The sequence below is a fragment of the Cynocephalus volans genome, chromosome 11 (genome assembly GCF_027409185.1).
Source record: "Cynocephalus volans isolate mCynVol1 chromosome 11, mCynVol1.pri, whole genome shotgun sequence".
Classification (NCBI taxonomy): Eukaryota; Metazoa; Chordata; class Mammalia; order Dermoptera; family Cynocephalidae; genus Cynocephalus; species Cynocephalus volans.
The window spans coordinates 17654491-17668352 of record NC_084470.1 but is presented as its reverse complement, the minus strand read 5'-3'; the positions used below and the strand labels follow the sequence as shown (position 1 = coordinate 17668352).

Sequence of the window (13862 nt, the reverse complement as noted above, 5' to 3'; positions counted from 1 at the left end):
AACTTTGTATTAACATAGTCTGCTGTGCTGTACGTTATGGGCAAAATTTATCTTAACTGCTCTATAGATGAGAAGATACAAACACTGATAATGAAGTTATTATTGTTTAAGCACTTTTGCTTACGGTGGGTGAGGCCATTTAAATTAGGCATAGTTTTATTAATTTATTTTAGCAGCTGGCTGTTATGGGGATCCGAACCCATGACCTTGCTGTTATAAGGCTGCACTCTAACCAACTGAGCTAACCAGCTAGCCTTTTTTCTTTCTTTCTTTTTTTTTTTTATAATTAGGTATAGTTTTAAAGTACCAAAATTGAATGCAACTTTGTTTATAACTAAGGCATTCTGAAAGTACTACATATCAAGCTCTAGCATAATTAATAAATGCATTTAAAGAAACAGTTAAATATTTCCCATTTTTTGTCCACTATTTCCACCGCTAAAGATGAAAATGAATTGGCATATGATTTTTTCCCCAAATGTCCTTCACTGGAAAGAGTTTCAAATCAATAGCTCCAGAAATAGATTTACTGTTGGGTTATACATTTAATTTATATGAGAATACAGAGTTTAGGATAATAGCATAATTCTATACAAGAAAAAAAAAAAAGGAGAAAGATATAAAATATAACAGATTTCAAATCAATTTAAACAATTAAAAACAAGAGAAGCCTCACATAGGAAACAAAACCCTTAATATTAGACATCCAGAATCCATAGATTCAAATACCTGAAAATTAAACATTGAAGAGAACAATACTTTTCTTTTCTTCAAGACTTAGTTACATTCAGATAAAAAAATAAACAAAATTTTTATAAAGGTGACTGAGATTAACTGAAATTAACTGTAATATTTGACTAAATATCTTTACTATAATTATCCTTTAAATTAGTCTTGTCTAAGCAAAGTTTCAATTCTAAAATCTGATGATTTTCTTACCATTTGGGGTCCAACATTCACATTTACTGGTCCTAAGGTTTTTGGTAAAATCTTTGTTGGTGAGTTGGTGCTGGAAACTGGAAATGCTACAAATGAAACGTTACCTGAAATGATACCAAAACATTGTTAGTTTCTGCAGTATCAAGGCCACCTTCTATCAATATACACCCACGGTCCTAACTGATTATACAAAAGTAATTTATAGTTATCTTAAGAAGCATATTATAAACAAGACACCTTACTGAAAAGCCATACTAATGACTGCTTTGTTGTGAATACAATTATTTCTGCTGAATAATCTTATCGATATTTTACAGGGAATCTGTAAAATAAATAGTTCCACTCTATTTGATAATGAACTACTGGACTTTTAGTTGGTCTTTTAGAAGAAAAAAATATTTAGAGAATACATAAGGCAAATCATAGTTCACATCAGAGTTGAGATAAAGTTTGATCTTTAATAGACATCATAGAAAAAGTATAAATACAAAAAGTAAAATAAGTACTTGAATTTCTTTATAGTATAACATACTAAGAGTTAATATATTTTCAAAATGTCACATTCGTAGTATTTGGGGATTTTATAATATTAGGTAAAAAACACGATGCTAACTAGTTATTGATACTGGAAATAGTAGGATGTGTACAGAGTTTAAGTGATTTCAACATTTTAAATTTCAAATTAATGTATCTACCAAGAAAACTCCCCCCAAAATGAAAAGCCAACCAATTACTTTCTGAACTAAAATATCAACTACTTAACTCATCTGGACAAACTTCATCTTATCAACGTTTCTCATAGAAGACAACAGTGCAATCAAATGTAACAAAGGAGATCACCCAGGAAGTATATGAAAGAGGGGCAATATTGAAACGGTGGGGAAAACCAACATTTATGAGAACTAGAAAGACATCTCTAAGTCATCTTCTTCAGATGGTCCCATCCTTACTCTTCCAAAGCTTGACCACACTCCTTAATCCCATTCCCTAACCTCCTAATTCTCAGCAGGTACCCACATCTCCTGCAGTAAGGAAAGCAGGCCATCAGGCAAAATTACATCTCACCCTCCTTGACCTGTGAATTTATCTGCATCCTCGCATATTTCTACTTATTTCTCTCCAAATGGAAATATTCCTCATTCTCATATAAATTACTTCTTTCATCTCTGCTCTGCACTTTCTGTCTCCTCAGGGATCTGACCCATTAATTATCTACTGTGTGTCCTGAGTTTTCAACTATTACATTGGTTCCTTCCTTTCAGTTTCTCTGCCCATTTGACATTACAGATCATTCTTCCTCAAATTCCACATTTTATTTAAAATCAAACTCTTTATCTTTCTCCTACCCACTCAGCAAGGCCTAGCACCAAACCTGTTTCCCCTTCATGTTCTCACTCTTGATCTATGACTGATCTTTGTATATGATCAGCATACACCTTGTCACCCAATCTAGAAATATCTTTACTCCACTGCCCACTCATTCAATCAACCACCATTTCCTACTTCTTATTTCCTTACTCTGGTTCCTTTATGCCACTGGCACTTGTTTAATTTGGAACTTTATCTTATCTGCTTTGAATACAGTTACCCTCTAATTCAGTGGTTCACAATCCTGGCTGTGCCATGGAATCACCCGGGAAGCAATAAACAATACCAACGCCTAGGTTCTAACCCCAGAGCTGCTGATAGAAGCTGACCTGGGTGAAACTGGGCATCAGACTGTTAAAAGTTCTTCAGATGGTTCCAGTGTGCAGCCAGGGCTGAGCACCACGGCTCTTACTGGATATCCTACCTCAAATAGCTTCCCAAAGCCTCTGTCACCTTCTCCTTAAAAGCTGTCCCCAGCCTCTGTGCTCTAGGCCCTAGATATCCCTCTTCTGGCTTCTCATAAACCTCTTATTATTTAATTCTACTTTAAGTGGGCTATGTCTCTCTGCTTTGTATCCTAGCATCTTGTTTAGTCTCTGGCACAAAATAAGTGCAAAAAATTATAAAAACTGTTTGATCAGCACAGATGGGAATTATTACCTTTCCTAATCCAGATGTCAAACTTCCTGTAATACGGTCTAAATTGCATCCTTTGTTATTTTCAACCAGGACTGTAACTCGTAGTGAGTTTGAAATAAATTTAAACACCAGGTTCTTTGTTTTGAAAACATGACTGAACAACTGATAGATATTATCAAATAAAGTTTCTCTATCCTGTAATTGCAACTGAATTTTTTTTCACATAAAATGCATACCTTATCAATTGCTGAAGATTTAGGATATTATCGAAACTACTCAAATATGGTTATTTACCTGTTTAAGAATCCACTTAAGTGGAGAAAAATAATCTGTGATTCTACGGGGAACAGCAGCTATGTAACTGATAGACATGTTCCACAAACTCAGTCCCAGGCAGAAGAGGAACATACCACAGATCCATGTAAGAAAGAACACAGCCCTGAAAAGGCCTGGCTCTCTTATGCTAGTTTTTAAAAATGACTTTAATGCTGCTGAGTGTTTACGATGAGATCATCTCTGCTACACTATGCTATAGGCAAAATTTTAAAAACTTTCAAAAAACAGTGAAGCAAGAAACACAGAAAAAGATAATTAAGATTAGGGAACAGATTGACACTACTTTTAAACCTAACACTAAAGGAAAATTGAGACTTCAAAACTTCAGTCAAAATAAAAAGAAAAGCATTAAAGCCAGAACTGTCATACTAGTTAATATCAAAAGAATTTAAAGGGAACTCAATACATTTGAGAAATTGATTCCAAAGTATATCTTGAAGAGTAAAAGCAGAGAATAACCAAGAAAACTTTGAAAAAAAGGAATATGGGGAAGTGGAGAACTTTAGTCTAACAGATTTCAAAAGTATTACAAAGTTACAGTAATTGAAATAATGTGCTATTAGCAAAGCAGATAAAAAGAAATTAAAAGTCCAAAAATTACTTCATTTAAATGTGAAAATTTTGCACATGGTAAAAGTAGCATTCCAAACCAATTGAGAAAGGGAGGATTATTTAAATGATACTGGGACAAAAGACTGTCCATTTGGATAAAAGAAACCTTAGATTTCAATTCTCTCTCTGCACAAAAATAAATTCCAGAAAGATCAAATATTTAAACAAAAATTAAAAGCATAAAAATATTAGAAGAAATATAATATCTTTATTATACGGGAATGAGAAAGGCCCTCCTAAACATGTTACAGAATTTAGAAATCTTAAGTGAGAAGACTGACAGATTCGACTACTTAAAAAAAAATTTTTTCTATATAGTAAAAGACCCAATATACGTAAAAGACAAATATCAGACTGGTAAACAAATTTGTAACACACAGGTCATTGGATTTACTCTTCTCAAAAAGATGTATTTATTTAATCTCCCTTCATAAACTTTTTTTTAATATTTATTTTTACTAGCTCCCCTCATAAATTAGTAAGAAAAAGACAATACCTCAATATAAAAATAAGCTCAGCACATAAAGAAATACAAATGTCAATGATCAATTGAAAAGATGCTTGATCTTAATAAAAAAATTTACTTTTTTAAAAAAGAAATCTTTTCATCTACCAGATTGATAAAGATTAAGAAGTCTGATAATGCCCTCAGTTGATGAAGATGTGGCAAAATGGCACATTTAAAAAACATTGATGTAACTCCTACTATATCAAGTGCTAATGTGAGCATCACGGATACTCATTTAACAGGTGACATTGTCCCCTGCACTCCAGGAGTTAACATACTCTGCTGATGCAGGGAGTACTGCAGAATCTTTCTGGAGGCTCTGACAATGTGTTGGATTATAATTACAGAGGACTAAAGGAACTATGTGCTAGAGTACAAAGTTTTAGAAAGTACAAAATATTAAATAAATCTTTAAAAACAATTATACACATTTTAAAGCCTCTTTCTACCTCAACAAATATCCTTTCAACTGCCCTCTGTTGCCTAAGTGACAAGCTCATCCCTGTACAACAATGTCATAATTAACAACGGGCATACCATCTGACTAGCAGTTCCTCTGGTAGAAATACAAACTAATATACTAAGCTGATAAGAACAATTATACACGTCCTAGGACTGCAGCAGTGTGGATAAAAGCAAAAACCTGGAAACAATTTAAGTATTTAAAACACTTTTTGGCACACATCTATGATGGAATATTATACAGTTCCATGTATTGCCATGGAAAAATGTTCCCATCATAAGAGAATATGATTACATTTACCTGAAAAACTACATATACAAATATGTTTATACATGCATAAAAAGTCTGGCAAGATAAACAACAAATTTAACGGTGGTTAGCTCTGGTGAGCAGTATGGAGGAAGTTTTACTTTGTTTTACATTTTGTTATTATTTGAAAAACATTTTATGACTATGCATGCATGTCTTATTATTTATTTTTAAATTTTATTATTATTTTTTTACATTCTAAGATGTTGTGGAGCAGCTGTGGGGGAGAATATGGTGGAGGCCTGTGGCACTCTCCTCATTCCAGCAGGGGAGCCCTGGGTGCTTCCAGCCGCAGCTCTGTGGGCAGCTCTGCGATCATTGCTGGGCTGGATGTGGATGTCGGGTGGGTGCGGCTGAAGCCCTTGGCCCCCGACCCCCACCCTGGCTTGGGAGCCTGGGGGGCTTCTGGTCCTTCTAGATTTTATAGGTGTTCTTTGGTGGTGTTAGATCTTTACTGGTTAATATCAGAACTTTAATGTGTGGGTGTTTTGTGTTTCTTTCCGTTATGTTTTGGATTATTAGCTGCCCCCACTACTTAAAACTCTGCACTGGAACTAATTTGTTGTCCTTTGCTTACTTCTAAAATGGGGGAACTTCCTGTGGGAACCAGCACTGGAGCTCTGTGGTTGAGCTAAATTGCTGCTTTGCTGCTGATTCTCTGGGGAAGGATTTTTGTGCAGCTCAGGCTTTAATTGTTGACCTTCTAAGTACTTCCAGTTCTCGTGAGATCTGGTACACCTGGGTTGTGTGGAAACTCTGGGCCTAAGTCTTTTCAGTGAACTGTACCTCCTGCAGTTCTATACTCCTGACCAGTCTACACTGAGTGGTCCTGTGCTGACTGGAGGGCAGATCAGCTGTTCAAGCTGTGCCCCAATGTTCCCCTGGTGGGCTTGTCTCCCCACTGCCCGCACTCCAAATACTTCCCATGGGACAGGCTGTGCACCAGTCCGTTGTGACGACTCACTGGCCTCTGAGTTGTCTCTGGCTCCTTGCTCCTATGTGGGTCCATGGGAATGCTGTTTAGTGGTCTTGCTGGCCTGGGGTGGCCACCAAGGCCCTCTTCTCCCCTGCAGCCTCCAAGCAACTTCATATGAAGGGCACAGCAGCAGCATTTGCCAGCTCTTGCTCCATGTGCTCACCAGGGCAGCCTTGAAGTGGTCGGGGCTCAAAACAGAGCAGTCTTTTCTCTCATCATGGCTTCTCCTGCCTTCATGAACTCTGTAGGTCTCTTCTCTTCTTCCCCTGGGCTCTAGTGACCCAGCATGGCAGTCATTGCTTTTTAATAGTTGTAAATTGGTTGACTGTGGGAGAGAGTGACACTAGGGACCATCTATTCTGCCGTCTTGATTCTAAAACCATGTTTTATAATTTAAAAAGCTATTGCCATTCTCAAAGAGAGAATGAATCAGCCATAGCTGCTGAAACAAGGCGAGGATCTAATCTATATGATTGTGTCTTATAATAAGTAAAAAAAAAAAAAATCTGCTTTAGAATCAGCTAAAGGGCTTCCACTGGGATTCCAGTAACTGTAATGTACAGAAATAAAAAGCCATGTGTTTAGACAAAATTTACTTTCATCAAATCAACTAAGTTTAGCAGTAGAAATATATATATATTTTGACTCAAAAGAACACATTTAAATAGGTTACAAACATCCAGTCACCTGAAATTTCAGCCATGTTAACAGAAGTAAACCAAAGTCTAAATAATTTTTCCAAAGTAGTTGGCCTGAATTCATTAGCTCCTTGGCAACAGGAATTTAACACTGTCCAGAACTTAATTCCTGGCACTAAGTGTATTTATTAAAAAAATTTTTTTTAGGTTGCCTGGATTCTGGTTGTGGCAATTCACTCAATTAACTAAATGAGATCAATCATCTAGGGAGTGGCTAGGGAACAGAGCTAAAACCTTGTGCCAAATCTTGGTACAGGCACAAAGTTTTAGTTCAAACTTTATTTCAACTTCTTGAGTAATTGGAATCTTTCTGTTTTTCACCAGACTTGTGTAGACACCAAAGATTCCTTTCACTTACAATCTTTTCTTTTTCTTTCTTTTTTTTTTTTTGTGGCTGGCCACAGGGATGGAAGGCTGGACCCTGGTGTCATCAACACCACGCTCTAACCAGCTGAGCTGACCAGCCAGCCCTCTTGCAAAAAAAATTTTTTTTGGCCTGAATTAGCTTTAGGAAAAAACTTTCCTCATCCAAGCCTGTATCAAATCACCCTAGAAAAACCAAATTAGTAACTTACAGTAGAAAATACACCTTTTTTATGGGTTTATAAATCTCTCAAATTACAGGCAGTGGTATGTACAGGGTCCAACTTCACAGGACAAGCTAAACTATAGCCCTAAATAAAAGTTTAAAAATGACCTATATTGTGGTGGTGTATGTGTCTGTCAAACTTGTAGAACTCTAGGCTAAAAAGGCTTAATTCTACTGTGCGCAAATTACCCCTTAATAAAAAAAAAGATGGTAAAAACGTACTTTACCCTACCAACCACAATTGACCCTTTTTTGATCACGCCTTCCTTTTAAACACTTTCTCCACTTGGCATCCAAGCCACCATTCTCTCTTGGTGCTCCCTCTAATCACTGGCTGCTCCTTCTCAGGCTAGGCCGCTGGCTCCACCTCGCTAAACATTCGGGAGCCCTTCAGCTCAGTCCTCCAACCTCTCCTCTCTTAACCCTTCCTTCCTAGGAGATCCCATCTAAGTCTCATGGCTTTAAACACACGGATGACTCACTCTTGAATGTCAGATTCACATATCCAGCAGTCTTCTCATATCTCCATTTTGATGTCTAACAGGTATCTCAAAGGTAACATGTCCAGAATCTAACTCCTGACTGCCCACCCCCCAGAAACCTCCTTCTTCCATTTCTCTCTTCACCTTAGTAAATGTCAACTTTATTCTTCAGTTGTTCAGACCAAAAAGATCACTGCTAACTCCTCTCTTTCTCTCATATCCCACATGCAGTCCATTAATAAATCCTGTTAGCTCTATCTTTAAAATAAATCTTGAACACAACCACTCACTCCACGACTATCACTCTGGTCCAAGCCATCATCTCTTGCTTAAATTATTGAATTATTGCCATAATTCCCTGATTCATCTTCCTGCTTCTGCCCACCCCACCCCGCAAGTCTATTTCCATACTAGACACATGTGGCTACTGCGTATTTGAATGTGGTTAGTGCAAATGAAGACCTCAATTTTACATTTATTTAATTTTAATAATTTAAATTTAAAAACTAAAGCAGTAGAAAATATTTTCCCATCAAACACAACTTTATTGTTATGGTAGTACTACATTTCATTTCAATCGATGAAAATTTAGCATCTAAATTAAGATGTGCTCTCAGTGTAAAATACAGATCAGATTTTCAATACTTAGTACAAAAAAACCCTATAAAATATCTCATTAGTAATATTTATGTTGATTACATGTTAAATGATAATGTTTTGGTAAATGTTTGGGTTACATAAAATGTCACTAAAATTAATTTTAGCCATTTCTTTTTACTCTTTTAAATGTGGGTACTAGAAAATTTAGAATTATGTAAGCAGCTCACGTTATAGTACTGGATAGCCCTGGTACATCCTCTATACAGCAGTCAGAGCGATTCTGCTATCTGGAGTAATGCTCTGCAAAACCCTCTAACTAGAGTCACGTCTCAGTCAGTCCTTATCATGGTTTACAAAACCTTGTATCATCTGCAGCCCTCCTTTCTGACCTTGTCACCTGTCAACCTCCCTCGACTTCATTCCTCTACATCCACACAGGCCTCTTTGCTTTTCTTCAAACCATGCAAGCAAGTTTCTGTCCCGTGGCCTTTGTCCTTCAAGTTTCCTCTAACTCTATCTTTCTTCCCCCAGATATCTAGGTGCCTTATTCCTGTTTCCCTCAAATCTCTGTTCAGTCATCCTAGCAGCAGAGATGCCTGACCACCCTCTATCAGCACTTCCTAACTTAATATGCTTTTTAAATTTATTTTTGGCCACTGGCCGGTATGGACATCCGAACCCTTGACCTTCCTGTTACAAGGCTGTGTGCTCTAACCAAATGAGTTAAATAGCCAGCCCGCTATGCTTTATTTTTTATTGCAGTACTAATCTCTATATGATACATTACATACAAGGGATCTTCAAAAATTTCATGGAAAGATGCGTATTATCTTTCAATTTTATTGTTCTATGAACTTTTTGAAGAACTCACATATTTACATTTACTTACACGATTATCATCTGTCTATAGCCTGCTCACAGAATGTCAAGTTCTACAAGGACGGGGGCTTTGTCATCTCATTCACTGCTATGTCTCCACCACTTAGCACAGTGCCTTGCATGTTACAGCAGAGCTCAATAAACATTTGACAGATGAATGAATTAACAAATACATGAATGTCTGCATGCAAGCATATGACACAAATTCATGAATCAGAGTGTACAGTGAAAACTAAGTATCCTGCCATCCCCAACCACCAACTAACCATTCCTTTCCCTAGTGACAGCTACTGGTACCAGTTAATATATAAACTTCCAGGAGTATTCTAAGGCATATACAAACATATATGCATAAATATCCTTTTTTCTTTACACATATGGTTAAATACTATATGAGATTGCATGTTGCTTCTTTTCACTTACTAATACTGTATATCTACCTTAGATGTCTTTCCATATCTGTATATGCAGTGCTGCTTCAGTATTTATTTTGTTAGCTACACAGTATTCCCTTTTATGGTTCTAGCATTTTATGAAGCCCCTTAGTAATGGAAAAGCTTTTAGTATTACAAAATACTAGTATTACTGCAATGATTACATGTCTTTACGCACATTAGTCATACAAACTGGTTGCACCAATTTACCCTCCCTTTAGAAACAAATAAATCTGTCAATTTCCACATACCCTCATCAATCCAGTGCATTAATAAACTTTATTTTTGACAATTTTTACATTAAAAGATAGTATAGAATCTCATTTTGATCTTATTTCGGTTTTAATTTATTGTTATGAGTAAGGCTGAACATCTTTTGTTTAAAACTGATCTAAATTTTCCTTCCTAAGAATTATGCCAACCTTTCTACTGGTTGGTGATTTTTTATTGGTAGAACCTCTTTAGATATTGAAGAAATAAGTTTATTCTCTGTTAATACCTATTGCAAATATTTTTCCCAATTTGACAGTTTTTGCTTTTCTAAATTATTCTTTGCACATTTTTGTAGAATGTAGTCAATTTTATAAATCCTTTTTTTTACGTCTTTTGTGGCAAACTTGAAAAGGCCTGTATGTTTAAATATAAAAATGAAGGAGGTCAGAGTAACTGCAAGATTTATTTACCTTTGCTCCCCACCCTGGATGTGTACATTACACACGGCCATGCTGTATTTTTACTAATCTTACAGGTTTTGCATTTTCAGTCAGATAGGCTGTTCTTACAAATTATCATTAGTTCATATATACACGATTGTATTAGATACCCCCCAATTCATTTTAAATTTTAAATCCTTGACCCATCTGGAATTTATCTGATATAAGAAGTGAAAAAGCCAAGTTTTTCTTCCCCTAGATGGCCTCTTTTAATAAATAATCCACTCCCTCTCCCCCATGCTGATATGAGATAGCTGATATTAATGCTACTCTGAGTTTACTTATTTGGATTAATTTACTGATTTTCTGTTCTGCTCCACTGATCTACCTATTCATATGTCAGTACCACATGATTTTGTTTCACTCATTATTAACATTTCCGTCAGAGAATAAGCAGAGTCAGACAAAGAAAATAAGCATGGAATACTTCTTTCCTTCTTGTACTACCTTTTCAAATATTTAATAATTGTTGTAAAGGACTACCAATTAGTTTCAAATACAATACTAAAGAGGTCAAGTTACAGGTCAGTTCTGGAATGGGCAATTTGTTTTGCAAAGAGAAAAGATTTCACAACCTTAGGACTGTATTTCTAATTCCAGCCAGTCATCTAGAAAGCAATGTGCAGGGACTTCAAATTGTTCATGGAAAAATGGAATTAAAAGATGATACAGCCCTGTACCAGACAGTGGCAAAAAAAAAAAGATAATACAAATCCTTCCATGAACTTTCTGAAGTACCCTCATAAGTCACTGAAAACAAAGTAGACTACAGAGAAAGGATATGCATGGCTCAAGGGATATGATATCTATCACCTCTATTTGAAAAATAACTCAGGCCCTCTAGGTCAATAGCACTATCTTCATAAATGAAACACATATAAATAACTCATAATTAATTTGAAAAGATAGCCCATCCAACTGGACATACCAAACCTGTGAGATAAGTAAAATGCAGCATATCCCTGGTATAATGTGCACCTCTGGGGTGGAGGTAAAGGTAAATAACCTTTGCAGTTATTCTAACTTTCTTCATTGTTATGCTTAAACACACTGAGATATCTTCTTTTTTAAAAAATAGTTCATTCTACTTAGTAACTAGTATAGCTATAATGTACATTACCTATCTGAACATTACACCACTGCTGTGTTCTATTTTGTTGCATTTGTATTCAACTATGTGCACCAAAGTTCTAAGAGTAAATCCAAAGGCAATTACCATTACCAAACTTTGAGTGACCACAACATCACTATAATTAGGATGGTGAGAAACAGAAAATAAAAATTTATAACATCTCCAAAGTACAATGGTTAAAGTGACCTCTGTAACACATTCCCCCTCCATTTGGTTCCAAAGTGGAAATTAAGCATCCCACAGTTCATGGATAAGAACAGAAGATCTAAAATGCACATTCCTGGATATTTTTATAGCTGTCAGAACGCAGGATTTTGGGATTTCCCCAAATGGACTACCCAACCAGAATCTTTCCATGAACCAAAGAAAGGATCCTTGAAGTGGCCATAATAAGAAGTGGCTCTACAGCTCTAAGGTTGTAGTCCTAAATAGATCAATAAATCTTATATGTCAGTATTTGCTACATACATCTCCTACAAGATCAAATCTGTTATCTTGGCTTTGATAAGCATTTTCAGTTAGAGGACACCTTTTTAAACAATTAGCTAGCTTCCTCTTTCTCTGGTATCTAGAACCACAGATGCCCTGGATTCTTCAATTTGAAAGCAGAAAAAAATTCTTTTTCCATCTTCCCACATACCAAGATTTTAGTAGTGTCTCTTACACAGACTCCTCAATTCAAGCTCTGGTATCTGGGCTATTATAATTGGTTTCAGCTAGTTCATCAAACCTCATAGCTAAAAGATCTTAGAAATCATTCAGCCCAATTTCAGTAGGTCTCTTGCAGAACCTTTCCCTTTCAATATTTTTTAAATGCCCATTCAAAAAACATTAGTTTCACCTATAGCTTTGATTCATAGTTTTTTTGCTGGCTTCTTTACCTTTAGTTAAAACATGTTCTTTTGTCCTTTTTCTGTTACCTTGTTCAATAAAGGAAACATTTTAATTCTTAATTTTCTCATTTATCATCTTAACTAAAATTTCCTGGTTTTTTGTGGGTATTTTTGGGCAGCTGGCTGGTATAGGGATTGAACCCTGGACTTTGTTTTTATCAGCACCACACTCTAAACAACTGAGCCAACCCACCAGACCCTAAAGTTTCCTATTTTTGGACAATGTATCTTCTGATTAATAATTGAATAAGTTTACCACATGCCCTCAAACAACTTGGTTCTTCCAGTTGTTCACAGCAGTTCTTCCCAAATGTGCCTGGTTATAAGACGCAGTGCATGGGGCAGGGGTGGGGTGGTGGTTTGCTCTCTTACCCAGAATACACATTCCTGGACTCCACTGGAAACCTAAAGAATCAGAAACTCAGTGAGGAATCTGTAATTTTAACAAGTGCCAAGGAGTCTTATGACCAGGCAAGACTGAGGAAAGGCTGCTTCAAGTCCTCTTTTTCTCTCTGTTCAAATTATGGAAGCAATAGAGTATAAATAGTCTCTTTCTACTACCCTGGACTTATCTCTATTTTCATTTTAAAAAGAGAAAGGGCTTGGTGATCCTGATTTCTTCAGTCTCTTGTTCTCAAATGTTTAGCCCATTTTCAACCACTACTTTCAGCACCATCACCAAAGCTAATACACCCACCAGATGGCACACAGACATTATTTACAGACTAGTAAAAGAGAATGAGCAGAAAGCAGCACATTTATCTCATCCCAACAGCCTCTGAATGGCTAGAATAGATGAAGGCAGTTGGGTGCAACTAAAAGGATCAGAATTTATGATTACTAAAATACCCAAGAGTACTTCATTGGAAATCATTCTCATGAAGAAGCTCACAACCCTGAGATGATAATAAGACAGTGTTTACAAATAAATTATTTTTAAATTTACAGTCAAGTAAGATATTTTTCTAATAATTTATTTTTTTTAAAGGTGACAATGATTACAGACAGATCTTGAAATAAAAAGTTGGGTTCTTAAAATAAATTTAAAACTTTAGGACACAAACTCAAACATACCAAAGACCATCCATGAATTAGTTTCAAAGCAGTTCTTTTCCTTCACAAATAAAAAGGAGGATCACTGTACTCTGTAATACCATATTAAGTAGTGCATTCAAACTTGCGTAAGTTATTTCAACAAGATATTCCACTTTAGGGCTATTATTGAAGCTACATTTAAATTAAATTGTGAAGAGCAAGAAATCTTCAAGTTAAACATCAGTGTCAAGAAAACC

The 13862-nt window shown here is 35.9% G+C and overlaps 1 protein-coding gene across 8 annotated transcripts in view; it reads right to left on the bottom strand.

The window, feature by feature from the left end:
- The window catches only part of TFDP2 (transcription factor Dp-2), a 169190-nt gene that overhangs the window by 47492 nt on the left and 107836 nt on the right, over window positions 1-13862 (bottom strand). For all 8 annotated transcript variants that reach the window (XM_063113517.1, XM_063113513.1, XM_063113514.1 and 5 more), the window contains one exon: window positions 940-1043. In XM_063113517.1, coding sequence (XP_062969587.1) covers window positions 940-1043 — 104 coding nt within the window. The remainder of the gene's footprint in view (window positions 1-939; window positions 1044-13862) is intronic.